Source organism: Lissotriton vulgaris, chromosome 2_1, assembly GCF_964263255.1.
Source record: "Lissotriton vulgaris chromosome 2_1, aLisVul1.2, whole genome shotgun sequence".
In the NCBI taxonomy this organism is placed as follows: Eukaryota; Metazoa; Chordata; class Amphibia; order Caudata; family Salamandridae; genus Lissotriton; species Lissotriton vulgaris.
Window position 1 is genome coordinate 125,112,509 of NC_141687.1, and position 14,431 is coordinate 125,126,939.

The following is a 14,431-nucleotide window of genomic DNA, read 5'->3' on the forward strand; positions in this document are numbered from 1 at the left end:
ACTTGCAGCAGACCGCAGTGTTCTTTAGGATGGTGCCTGCGGATGCAGGGTGACTACTCCTTAGCCACAAGGGAGAATCTTGAAGAAGAAATCGTGAAGTCCTTTCGAAGAAAGTGGTATCTTGATTCCAAAGATGATCTAATTTTAACAGGGGGCCCGCTCCCATCTTTATACTAAAAAAGGGGGCTGACCCGGTGACTAGGTCCTGCCTATGGGTGGGACTAGGTGGGGGGTGGTTACACCCCTCAGCCATGCCGGACTTCCCCAGGCCAGGGGCTGGTGTGCCCCTGGAACTGGTTCAGACCGGCCTATGCGTAGTGAGCACCGGGGTGCCACTCAGCAGTCACCTTCCTGTAAAGCCCTGCCTACCCAGGATACACAAAACCATGTCTGGGACGGTGCTAGCACCGCCCCTGACAGGAAACCCTTTGTCCAGGCTCCCCTCGCTGGAAGGACTCCCAGCTGCAGGGGGTCAGACTCGTGTCTGTGGTGGCAGCATCCATTTTGTGGAGCTGAGGCTTCAGTTAACTTTAACCGGGGTTCACAGTTACATACATGTCGTGTCCCTCTAGAAGGGTGGAATGCTAACCCCGTCGCCAGAATTGGCGAGGGGTTAGTATTCCAATTCGTATGACACCTTACTCGACATGTTTTGATAAAGCAATACCAAAGATAGCATTTAACCGCGAGGATTATAATGCACTTAAGAGTATATGGTATGCGATATCATGGAACAGCTATTAGGACTTGATTCCGCAAGCTGCAGACAGGCTCAGCTCATGCCAGAGCACCATCTCACACGATTCCAAGCACTCTGCCTTCAGGATTGTCAAGGCCTGCCATAGGAGTGACTGATAGGAATCTGTGTGTCCATTTTAGGGTTAGGTATAGGTATACTACACCTACAGCAAAGGGTGATTACACGACTTTGCCCCAGCTGTCATGCAGCCAGTTGTGTCAAATTTAGGAGGCCAGCCAGGGGTGGCACAATACGTGCTGCAGCCCCTGGCAGCCCTGGGTACACCTATGCCCTGAGTTACAGGGTCTGATAAGGTGGCCCAGTACCAATTGGTAGATGCACCTAGGGTACATGAGGTAATTTAGAAAGAGAACAGCCAGGCTGTGGGTCTGATTGGCAGGCCCACAGCCAGAGAAAGTCGTAAACCAGTGAAACAAAAGCAAAAAAATCTGGGTGATCATAGGATTGCAGACCCTACTCTCCTACATGACCCCCCCCCAAACTTTGGGACAATAAGCTAACCTTGACCAGGTGAGTCTTCTTGTTCTAAGTGGAAATATCTGGAGAGCCCATCGGCATTGCCATGATCAGTACCAGGTCTATGTTCCACTGTAAAGTCCATCCCCTGTAGGGAAATGGACCACCTAAGCAGTTTGGGGTTTTCACCCTTCATCTGATTTAGCCACAAGAGGGGCTTATGGTCGGTCTGAATCTTGAAGTGAGTGCCAAACAAGTATGGCCTCAGCTTCTTCAGGGCCCAAACCACAGCAAAGGCCTCCCTCTCAATAGCTGACCAATTCTTCTCTCTGGGGGTCAGCCTTCTGCTTATAAAAGCAATGGGCTGATCCTGACCATCAAAATTCAGTTGAGAAAGAACAGCTCCCACACCCAACTCAGAAGCATCTGTTTGGACAATGAATGGTTTGGAGTAGTCTGGACTCTTAAGGATAGGTGCTGTGCACATGGCCTGCTTTAGGTCATCGAATGCTTTTTGACAGCCTGCTGTCCACTGAACCTTTTTTGGCATTTTTTTACTTGTCAGTTCATTTAATGGTGTCACAATGGAACCATAGTTCCTGACAAATTTTCTGTAGTATCCAGTCAGGCCCAAGAAAGCTCGAACCTGAGTCTGGGTGGTTGGAGGAGCCCAGTCCCTGATTGACTGTATTTTGCTCTCCAGTGGCTGAACCTGGCCTCCACCTACAAGGTGGCCCAGGTATACAACCTGTGTCTGCCCTATCTGGCACTTGGTGGCCTTGATAGTGAGGCCTGCTGCTTGCAGAGCCTCTAACACTTTCCTCAGGTGGACCAGGTGATCCTCCCAGGTGGAGCTAAAGACAGCAATATCATCTAGATATGCTGCACAGAAGTCATCCAGCCCAGTAAGGACTTGATTCACCAACCTTTGGAAGGTGGCAGGTGCATTTTTCAGACCAAAGGGCATTACCACAAATTGATAATGCCCACCAGGGGTTGAAAATGCTGTTTTGGGCTTGGCATCCTCAGCTAACCTGATTTGCCAATACCCAGCTGTTAAGTCAAATGTACTTAAGTAGTTGGCAGAAGCCAATCTATCTATAAGTTCATCTGCCCTTGGTATTGGATGGGCATCAGTCTTAGTGACTGCATTGAGACCCCTGTAGTCTACGCAAAACCTCATCTCTCTCTTACCATCTTGGGTGTGAGGCTTTGGCACTAGAACTACTGGACTAGCCCAAGGGCTATCTGAGGGTTCAATGACTCCCAATTCCAACATTTTCTGCACTTCAGTTTTTATGCAGTCTCTAACATGATCAGGCTGCCTGTAGATTTTACTCTTGACTGGCAGGCTGTCACCAGTGTCAACCTCATGGGTGCACCAATTGGTCTGACTGGGTGTCAGAGAGAACATACGTCTGAAAGACTGAAGAACCTGTTTACAGTCTTTCTGCTGATGTTCAGAGAGGCTGCCACAAAAGACAACACCATCTACTGACCCATCATCAGGATTCTGAGTGAGCAGGTCTGGGAGAGGGTCACTCTCTTCCTCCTGTCCCTCATCTATGGCCATGAGCAAGCTCATGTCCTTCCTGTCGACATATGCTTTGAGCCTGTTGACATGGAGTACCCTATGGGGACTCCTGGGAGTTCCAAGGTCCACCAGGTAGGTGACCTCTCCCTTTTGCTCAAGGATTGTGTGGGGCCCAGACCATTTGTCTTTGAGTGCTGCTGGGGCCACTGGCTCCAGCACCCACACCTTCTGTCCAGGCTGATAAACAGTCAGGACAGCCTTTTGGTCATGCCAAGCTTTTTGAAGTTCTTGACTGGCCTTAAGGTTTTCTGATGCCTTCTCCATATACTCAGCCATCCTGGAGCGGAGACCAAGTACATAGTCCATTATGTTGGTTGCAGGCTTTTTGAGAGGTCTCTCCCATCCTTCCTTCACCAAACACAAGGGGCCTCTCACAGGATGCCCATACAAAAGTTCAAAAGGGCTGTAGCCAACCCCCTTTTGTGGGACCTCTCTGTAAGCAAACAGAAGGCAGGGCATCAGGACATCCCATCTACGCCTGAGTGTTTCAGGTAGTCCATGAATCATCCCTTTTAGGGTCCTGTTGAACCTTTCAACAAGCCCATTGCATTGTGGGTGATAGGGTGTAGTGAATTTGTAATTGACACCACACTCCTTCCACATAGCAGTTAAATAGCTTGACATGAAGTTTGCACCTCTGTCAGAGACAACCTCCTTAGGGAAGCCCACTCTGGAGAACACTCCAACTAGGGCCCTTGCCACCACAGGGGCTGTGGTGGTCCTAAGTGGAATAGCTTCAGGATACCTGGTGGCATGATCCACTACCACCAGTATAAACTTGTGCCCTGATGCTGTCTGGGGTTCCATTGGACCAACAATGTCAATCCCCACTCTTTCAAAGGGCACCCCCACCACAGGCATTGGTATAAGGGGGGCCTTTGTTGTGCCACCTGACTTACCACTGGCTTGGCAAGTGACACAGGAGCGACAAAACTCCTTGGTATCCTCATTCATGTGAGGCCAGTGAAAGTGTGAGACAAGCCTGTCCCAAGTCTTTGTCTGGCCTAAGTGTCCTGCTAAGGGAATCTCATGGGCCAAGGTAAGTAGGAAACCTCTCTGAGACAAGGGTACAACCAGCCTCCTGGTCATGCCAGGCTTGGGGTCTCTTGACTCAGTGTACAGGAGTCCATCTTCCCAGTATACCTTGTGGGTACCTGTGGCGTTCCCAGCAGCCTCAGCAGCAGCCTGCTGTCTGAGGGGTTCAAGAGAAGGGCAGCCTAACTGGTCCTTCCCCAGGTCTTCCCTTGAGGGTCCCCCTGAACCCAAGAATTCAACTTGATCAAGTTCAAACTCTCTAGGCTCAGTTTCCCTCAATTCCTGCAGGTCAGCCTCCTCTGAGACTTGATCCACAACCTGGGGCAAGGGGGAAGGCACAGCCTTAACCCTACTGCTCTTTTTCTTGGAAGGTGTCTGGTCCATTGTTCCAGGATCCAGCACCTGTTCAGTGGGGCATCTTCTGGCCTGTGACCTAGTCACAGCAAACACATGTGCTGGCAAACCTAACATTTCCAGATGAGTCCTCTGCTCCACTTCTGACCATTGTGATGACTCCAAATCATTGCCCAACAAACAATCCACTGGGAGGTCTGAACTAACTACAACCTTCTTTTGGCCAGTTACCCCTCCCCAGGAGAAAGCTACAATTGCCATACTATGATTGGTAGTGACATTGCTTGCATTGGTCACCAGGAATTCTGTACCTGGCATGATCTGTCCAGGGTCCACAAAGCTAGGTGTCACCATTGTGACACTGGCACAAGTGTCCCTATAGGCCTGAGCCATTTTTCCATTAATAAAAGGTGTCTGTCTGTATTTGCCCAAAGTATTGGGACTTATGTCAGGGGACATATCCATATCCCCTGTACTGACAAGGACAGCCTGAGTGAGGGTGCCAACTAAGTTGTCACTCCCCTCAGAACCCAGGGTTAACCCTACTAAACCCTTGGGAGGTGCACTACCACTGCTGGCTGTACTAGGGGGCACAGGTGCCTTAGGGGCTGCAGTGGCAGGAGTCTGCCCTCCTCCTTTCTTGGTGCACTCACTAAACCAGTGAGTTTTACTTTTGCAGTATTGGCACCACCTTTTAGATTGGCCTTCTTTCTTCTTTTGGGGAGCCTGACCCCCACCCTCTTTGGGTTGTTGGGGACCTGTCGAAGACTTCTGGTCATTTTGTTCCCCTTTCGAATCCTTACCCTTCTGGTCTGCTTTCTTCTGACCACCTTGATTCTGGCCCTGGTTCTGTTTAACTCTTGTTCTAACCCATCTGTCTGCCTTCTTTCCCAATTCTTGGGGAGAGGTCAGATCTGAGTCAACAAGATGCTGATGCAACAACTGGTTCTGACAATTGTTTAAAATTTGCTCTCTCATCATCAAATTGTACAATCCTTTATAATCAGTAACCTTACTGCCCAGCAACCAGCCCTCAAAAGCCTTAGTGGCACAATCTACAAAGTCAGCCCAATCTTGAGACTGAGTTTTCTGGGTATCCCTGAACAGCACCCTGTACTGCTCAGTGGTTAGGCCAAACCCATCAACCAGTGCATTTTTCAAGACTTGGTAATCATTAGCATCCTCCACCCTTGTGGTGAGGAGCTTGTCTCTTCCTTTACCCTCAAAGGAGAGCCACAAGATAGCTGCCCACTGACTTGGGGGAACACCTTGCACAGTGCAGGCCCTCTCCAAAGCAGTAATCCATTTGTGGATGTCATCCCCTTGTTTAAAGGGGGGCACTATCTTACCAAGGTGTTTTGTATCAAAACTCCTTTCCCTATTGCTAGGTACAATGCTGCCACCAGTGGGGACTGTCCCACTCAATTGTTGCTCTCTAGCAAAGGCAAGCCTCTCTTTGGCCAGGGCAAGTTCTTCCCTTTCAATCCTCAGATTGGCTGCCTTTTCCTTAGCTTCATACATTCTCCTCTGGGGAGATGTCATTCCCCTTTGAGAGGAACGTTGAGAGCCATTGGTATGAAGGGATCTGATAGAGCCTCTTGATAGAGATCTATCTCGTCCATTCCCAATGTTAAGCTGACCTGAGAGTGGCCCCAAGGGTCCCCTAGTGCCCATCTCATGTCTGCTTAAGTTGGACCTGGTTAGTCTGCTGACTTCTACCTGTTCCTTTTCTGCCTCATCCCCTGATACCAAATCATCATCCTCATCATCAGCATCATCTGCTTCCTGAAGAGGATGGTCCTGGGCATCAAAGGGACCCTGTAAGGAGGGCATGTTGCCATCTGAATTAGAAGGGTCTGGGTTACCAGCCCTCCTTGCATCATGAGTCTCTAAGAGACCAATCAGAAAGGCAGTTGTGGGGTTAGACCCCTGCTTAATCTTCCTAGAGGTACACACTTGTCGTAACTCATGGAAGCTAAGCGCAGTATATCTTGAAGGGATGACCTGTGGAGGGTCAACTGACACAAGGGGAACCTCAGTGTTTCCTCCTTTGTCCGACATACTGTTTCTAGTGTGGTGTAAGTGATGCACCTACCTACACTATGTGTTTACCTACTGATCCCTTGCTAAGAGTTGCAGCCAAGGTGTGCTAAGCCTTGAGGAGCTACAACAGCTGGTTCAGTAGAACTCAGAGTATTCTAAGCTTTAGTTATGTGTACCTAACAGTACTTATGTGATCTTTCAACAAGATATTCTTAGGATACGTGTGGCAAAACAACAGCAAGCTCAAATCCCAACCGCTGCTCACCAATGTGAGAAGGTGGCCTGATATGCAGTGCTCACTATTCTAGTGAACACTATGTATCAGTCCAGCAACCCTTATTGATGATTGGTTGTAAGTCAACCTTATAGACCAGCTATCCTAGTAGCGTGGATACGAGCAGTCTAAGGCTAAAGACTCGAGAGGGCGCGTTAAGCCAGCTGTTTACCACACATATACCCCTTGAACACCAAGTGAAAGGACACCACACAAGTGTTATGAAAATAAACAGTTATTTATTTAAAGATCACAACAGCCCTGTACTCTTTATGAGGACAGGGTACTAAGCACAAACCAAAACTCTTACAAAAATACTTAAGTTAGCACAGTATATACAAATGCCCGAGGGGCACGGAAAACCATATACTCTGAAAGTGGAATGCGAAATTCCTAGCAGGTAAGTACAGTACTAATAGCTTTTGGAATCGCTAGGACTTGACTAGGGAATCGTTAGATTATGTCTAGGAGGCCTAGGGGACTCGGGTGCAGTGTGTGCACTCTCACGCGAGATGCGGGACAAAAGTCTATGGTAGCTAGGAATTAGAAAGTTAGTGTTCTCGGGCGAACCCGACCTGGTAGGGAGAAAACGAAAGTAGATTCTGACCCTTGGATAGTGAGGCTATGCTGGGGCACCGAAATGCCGAAGTTACCTAGCCCAGGGGCTGCAGCTGCATAGGTCTGAAAAGACGTCGGGAATCCTCGTAGACGGACCAGGAGCCGGAAGAAAAGATGCTGGCCGGTGACCAGTGAAGAAAGTTCAGTCGGATCCAAGCCTGGATCTTGAAGATAGATGACACCTGAAAGCAGAGGGGACCAAGTTCGAGACTACTAGCCAGTAGTCAGTGGGCACCAGGAGGGCACCGGATGGTAGCCACCTCGACTAGGTGAGTGGGTGACGCTTGACTCGAAGATCTCACGGACCAGGAGGCGTTGTCGGCGACCAGGATGGAGGATCGAGCTGTCCCACGAAGATAGAAGCTGTCGGCGTCGCTGGACCCAGGATTGGGCAACAAAGCCTTGGCAAATTCAAGCCCACGCGGTGGACCTAAAATGGCGTCTGGAGTGGACCAGGAGGGTCCGGGGTGCCTCTCTTGAAGAAGGAAGCAAAGGCCAGCCTGGAGCAACCAGACCAGCAGTCGTGAAGTCGTTGGGCGTCGTTCAGAGGGCCACAAGCCAGCCGGCTAGTAGCCAAACAACGCGGTGCACAGCAAACAGCAGAAGGGCCCCACGCAGATCGTGGAGATGCAGGGGGGCTGATCTTGGGTGCTGGAGCTGCGCAGGGTCGGGGCTTCTCGGACCCCAAAGCACTCACCAGTGGAGGACACGGTGGGCTTGCAGTAAAGATGTCGTGCAGTCTTGGCGATCGTCGGTCCCTTGAGGTCTCGTCGCACTCACGGTTCTCAGCTGGGCTGTAGAGGTGAGTAGAGGTCAGAGGTGCCAGGGAAGCCGGGTCTCGTCGAGCTGGGTCGTCGGATTCGTGATGAAGGACTTGCAGCAGACCGCAGTGTTCTTTAGGATGGTGCCTGCGGATGCAGGGTGACTACTCCTTAGCCACAAGGGAGAATCTTGAAGAAGAAATCGTGAAGTCCTTTCGAAGAAAGTGGTATCTTGATTCCAAAGATGATCTAATTTTAACAGGGGGCCCGCTCCCATCTTTATACTAAAAAAGGGGGCTGACCCGGTGACTAGGTCCTGCCTATGGGTGGGACTAGGTGGGGGGTGGTTACACCCCTCAGCCATGCCGGACTTCCCCAGGCCAGGGGCTGGTGTGCCCCTGGAACTGGTTCAGACCGGCCTATGCGTAGTGAGCACCGGGGTGCCACTCAGCAGTCACCTTCCTGTAAAGCCCTGCCTACCCAGGATACACAAAACCATGTCTGGGACGGTGCTAGCACCGCCCCTGACAGGAAACCCTTTGTCCAGGCTCCCCTCGCTGGAAGGACTCCCAGCTGCAGGGGGTCAGACTCGTGTCTGTGGTGGCAGCATCCATTTTGTGGAGCTGAGGCTTCAGTTAACTTTAACCGGGGTTCACAGTTACATACATGTCGTGTCCCTCTAGAAGGGTGGAATGCTAACCCCGTCGCCAGAATTGGCGAGGGGTTAGTATTCCAATTCGTATGACACCTTACTCGACATGTTTTGATAAAGCAATACCAAAGATAGCATTTAACCGCGAGGATTATAATGCACTTAAGAGTATATGGTATGCGATATCATGGAACAGCTATTAGGACTTGATTCCGCAAGCTGCAGACAGGCTCAGCTCATGCCAGAGCACCATCTCACACGATTCCAAGCACTCTGCCTTCAGGATTGTCAAGGCCTGCCATAGGAGTGACTGATAGGAATCTGTGTGTCCATTTTAGGGTTAGGTATAGGTATACTACACCTACAGCAAAGGGTGATTACACGACTTTGCCCCAGCTGTCATGCAGCCAGTTGTGTCAAATTTAGGAGGCCAGCCAGGGGTGGCACAATACGTGCTGCAGCCCCTGGCAGCCCTGGGTACACCTATGCCCTGAGTTACAGGGTCTGATAAGGTGGCCCAGTACCAATTGGTAGATGCACCTAGGGTACATGAGGTAATTTAGAAAGAGAACAGCCAGGCTGTGGGTCTGATTGGCAGGCCCACAGCCAGAGAAAGTCGTAAACCAGTGAAACAAAAGCAAAAAAATCTGGGTGATCATAGGATTGCAGACCCTACTCTCCTACAGCTATCACGTCACTTAGAAGAGTAAGTGAGTTACAAGCTTTTACGATTCAAGAACCATTCATGCAGTTACACCAAAACAAAGTGGTTCTTAGAACAAACCCAAAATTCTTACCAAAAGTAATTTCTGCATTCCACATCAATCAGTCAGTGGAATTACCGGTCTTCTTTCCAAAACCACAGACGGTAGCGGAAAGGGCCCTACATACATTAGATGTCAGAAGGGCAATATTGTACTATATAGAAAGAACACAAACTTTCAGAAAGACAAAACAGCTATTTGTTGCGTTTTCTCCTACACATAAGGGCAATCCCATCTCTAAAGCGGGCATTGCCAGATGGAATTCTTGGGAAACATTCCACTAGATGACATATGCAAAGCAGCTACCTGGGTTACACCGCACACCTTCACAAAGCACTATTGTGTAGATGTGCACACAACACAACAAGCTAGAGTGGGACAAGCTGTATTAAAGACTTTATTTCAAACAGTTGCAACAGACACGGGTGACCACCGCTAGGGAGAGAACTGCTGTATAGTCTATTCATAATGTACCATCTGCAGCCCATATGCCTCGAATGGAATATGCTACTTACCAGTATGCATCTGTTCTTGGCATAGAGGGCTGCAGAGTGGTACATGCCCTCCCAGCCTCCCCGGAAACCTGTGTCTGTTCCAACATTATCTTATTTAGATACACTTACATGGGCATTCCTATCTGTATTCTATCATACTACTCCATCTAACCCTACTATGGCAAAACAATCTAAGGATGGAGCCGATGCCCATGCGCACTACCAACCAAAGGAGGAGTCACCAAGATACAAAAGACTCCCCAAGAGAAAAACAAAGTGCAATCATCCGAGCCCAACACCAGATGGCGATCTATTCATAATGTACCACTCTGCAGCCCTCTATGCCAAGAACAGATGCATACTGGTAAGTAGCATATTCCATCTGTAAGAGACATTAGTGATAGATTCCATACCGCCCCACCCATCCTCCCCGTTCTGCGAACTGATTTCTAGGGTTAAGGTCATCCCTTTCAGGGCCCTAGTTTCATGGCAGCAGTGGTCAGTTTCTTGTGTGGCTCTGCGTTTCTGGCGCGCAAAGTTGTGTACAGAACTGCGACGCCAACGACTGAAGAAGAGCCGCACGACGGCACCTACCGACGCGCAGGGGGTACTGCTGACGAAAAAAATTCCGGATTCAATCTGACGCCTGGGGATATTCTAACACTAACTAATGTCTCTTACAGATATATTGTTACAAAAGTAGTAACTTGTGCTTCTTGGAGTTAACCATAGACTTCTTTTTCAGTGACCTTGTCAATGAATGGTAGGTGAGTGATGCAGCAGTAGTAGGTGATTATTTTTTCTTAGGCATAGAAGAATCTGGCCTGTCTTGACAGCTTCTGGGAAGATGCCTTGAGTGAGTAAGGCATTGACAATGGTGAGTAGGGGCAAGGAAGCATCACAGAGAGGTCTTTGAGGAAGGAAGAGAGTAACATCAGAAGTAGCTCTAGGTAGTTGAGTATGACTGCAAGAGATGGGGCTTTTAAGGCCGACTATTGCAGTATTATAGTGGATTTTTCTCAAAGTCTTACGTCTGCCTTCCTTGTTCCATTGCACTTGGAGAAAGTCTCTAACAATGTAGGAACAGCAGTCTGCATAAGCAGAAGTATTTCAATAACAGATTTAGCACATAACGTTTATGGTCCATGGGTAAAATGCTTGAATAACTCTTATCCCAGCTCAGCACTTTAGTACAGAGCATTAATGAAGCAAAGTTTCATAGTGTTATGTGGGATCAAGAGAAATGATTGTATAATAACGTCTTGCTTGAATGTCAAACGACTTAAAATTGTCTTTTAAAATTACATTTGGGTATTAGGGAGCTTCGACACAGCTTCAAGCACTTTCAAGAAGATTATGGTTTTCAATATGTAACCTCTGAGTATTATATATTTTTTAAATTATTCTCACTTTTCCTTGACGAAGTATAAGTTGAAAGCCACTGCTTTGTACATAAGATTCCCAGTTTTCGTTAGAACTTCACTATTGGAAGGGCATTTTTAAGTACCTTACTTTTAGAAGGTTCATTGGAAATTAAATCTCTGTGTTATTCAGGCTGTTTTCGCACAGAGCAGTGATATAATATAGGGTTCAAGGACATTTGAACGATATAATGACTTTGTGAAATCATTCTGAATGGAAATAAACTTCACGACCAACAAGAGGCTTAAAATCTGTATTCCAAAGAGAAAGGCAAGCCTTCATAGTTGTAAAGGAAATAAATGCAAAGCCATTTCCAAACACTATTCATGGCAAGAGCATCCACAATATTAAATTGTAAAGTGGAATGTCGAGTTACAGTAAAAAATATTTTTTCATAAAAAAGGTTGTTAAACTCTATAACAACTTCCAGAAGACGTGTGATAGAAGTGATTATTATGGAGACCACCTAAATTCAGGTGGCAAGAAATGGGCTGATGTGATTAATTTTATGTTAGACAGCAGGTTCTGTTTGAAAGTCGGATTCAGAAGAACTTAGCCATACATCGTATAGGAACATCTATATAAGCCATGAACTAATAAAATGTTGCTGACATGTTACAGCTCTCTGTGTTTATATTTTACTAACTTTAAAATACATATGCTGATTAAATTCTTTAATATATTTTATAGATCCCGCATCCGCAGAGAGTTGTTCATTGAAGAAATTCAAGCTGGTCAGTCTGGAGCAGGTGACTCGCCGTCAACCAGAAGCATCAGGGCAGTCCACAGCTCTGAAGGTGACAGTTGTGATGGGATAGACACAGAAGGCACCTCTGAAGGAAAACCAGGCTGTTTGGAAACTGAAGAGTGCCTCAGTGCAAAAACTCATCCTCGGGGGGGTACAAGTGATTCTGCTTTCGAAGATGGAGAACCATTTCCAGATGGCAGATCTTCAGAGAAATCAGAGTCTTTACACCTGGCAAGGGAGAGCTTGGAAAAAGATGAAGATGGAAGGTTAAAGTTACAATGTCGAAGTTCACTTTCAGGGTCCCAATCTTCAAGAGATATTCCGGACACAATGCTTTGCTGTGCTGTAGAGGGGGATGCTTCTACCTCATCGTCTGCTCTCCCTGGAGAGAGCTTGCATAAATCTAAAGAATATTCAGAGAAAATATGCAGTGTGCCAAGTACGAGCTCCACATCTGCCCATAGTTTGCAAAAAGGCAATTCTATACAGAGTTTCTTCAGTTTTTCCGAAGCAACTAGTTTAAAAAACACACCAGACAATACCCTGAGGAAAAAGAAAGCAGCAAATTTGAACAACATAATACATCGCTTAGAAAAAGTTGCTAGTCGAGAGGAGCCCAACGAATGGGAGTTTTGAGATTAAACCTACCCAACTCTTTGGAGCTGGGGAAAGTTAGACTGGACCCTTAATGGTTCTATTGTGTTGCGCACTTATCGCCCTGCAGGCCACAGGGCAAAATGCCATAGGCCATGGTGCATATAGAAAACAGAAGGAGCATTTATTAGCCCATTTTATGTTTGTGTTTTCGAGGAAGAAAACTAAAATGTGTAGTCAAGCTTTTTGTACCCAGAAGTGTTCTACATATTGCCCTATGTGATTTCCACAATTTCTGGAATAACTCTTACAGCTTTGCCTTGTGCCCTCCTCTGCGTGTGGGCTAAAAAGAAAGAAAATCTAATGAAACCCACATGTTAAAAGGGGGCTTTTTATCTGCCATGTAATGGCAACAGAGCGATGATACACTGTTGTCTTCTTCAGCCAGGAAAAGAGGGGAGGATTTTTCAGGAAAATTGAAAGTTTTGTAGCTGTTAAGTTGCCACTAAGAGATTGCACAGTCAACTGACTCTAAACACACTTGTTTGGAATCCTAACTATTTTGAAGACAAAAATCTTTGTTGTTTGAAACTTTGAATCGAAAGAAAAAATACGCATTTACTCCACATATTTTGTAACAAAAGATGACATCAGGAAAATACCTTAATGTGTGTTAGCTGATAGTGTTTTCTTGAAAGTGAGATAGAATATTGAGAAGCATTTGTTTCATAGCTTTAACTGATTCTGGTCTTTTTCAGACCTGAGTTTGTTTAATACACTCCATTTTAGGCCAAATCAGGACAAAACAAAAATAATCTGAAATAAGGAATTTTTATAATCTGCTTTTTAACCTCTAACCACAGAGCACGCTGATCAGACCTCATATCTAGGATGCGTAGGATACTAGTTGGAACAATAGAAAGTACTTGTACAATGTTTGGGTTGTACGTGTACTATCATCTCAGTTTTCAAATCTATATTTACTTATGTTTTGAAACAGTTTATTTTAAGACACTCCACCAAAGCTTGCCACGTTAGAATGATAAAGCTGTAGCTTTGTTACCTACCTTGTTGACACTACAATCTTGGGACTTACTATTTTTTAGTCATCCAAATAATTTCTCTTTTGGCAATTTGTGGCAATTGTATGTGTCTTTACTGAATTGTAAATAGTCCAAACATGAAACCAAAATGTCTGTGCTGCATAATTGCACCTCACAGTTCCCCTTTTCCAACTTTTCAAATCTTCTAATGCACAATTGCTATTGTACAAGTACAGTGCAAATTCCAACTTGTATCTGACTATTCCTGTTGTCTTTATGTATGTATGTATGCGTGTGTGTGTGTGGCTGTGAGGATAGGAATGTGTGATTGTGAATGCATGTCCTGTTTTATATCTGTACATTTTCTTATGTACATGTGCACACAGTGCATTACTGCCACCTTTTCTCAATACGCTGTTCATGTGTCTTGGCTTCTTACAAATTTGCTTATTTAAGCACCTTTATTGCATATCTAGCTGTAGGAAAGAAGATTGTGTGTCTATGTATGTAAGTACATACATAGACATGCCCACACTTAGACATACGTGTGTATATATATATATATATATATATATATATATATATATATATATATATATATATATATATATATATATATATATATATATATATACACACATACACATATGAGTATTTCTGTGAACACAAACGTACATATAAATATATTTTTACTGCTTATTTATAGGTGCTGTATTTTATTTTCTGATTGATAGGGTGATAGACTGCCGGCAGTATTGGGTATAATTGTCAAGATGGTCATTCTTTATATTATTGGTTGAACACTTTATTTGGCCATGT

General features: G+C 46.1%; 1 protein-coding gene across 3 annotated transcripts in view; it reads left to right on the forward strand.

The window, feature by feature from the left end:
* The window catches only part of CUX1 (cut like homeobox 1), a 1,218,817-nt gene extending 1,205,446 nt beyond the window's left edge, over window positions 1–13,371 (forward strand). For 2 of the 3 annotated variants that reach the window (XM_086954568.1, XM_086954569.1), the window contains one exon: window positions 11,918–13,180. In XM_086954568.1, coding sequence (XP_086810694.1) covers window positions 11,918–12,611 — 694 coding nt within the window. In that variant the 3' untranslated portion in view covers window positions 12,612–13,180. Of the gene's footprint in view, window positions 1–11,917 lie in introns of all 3 variants that reach the window. The other variant, XM_086954570.1, reaches the window with a different exon arrangement.
* The last annotated feature ends 1,060 nt before the right edge of the window (window positions 13,372–14,431 follow it).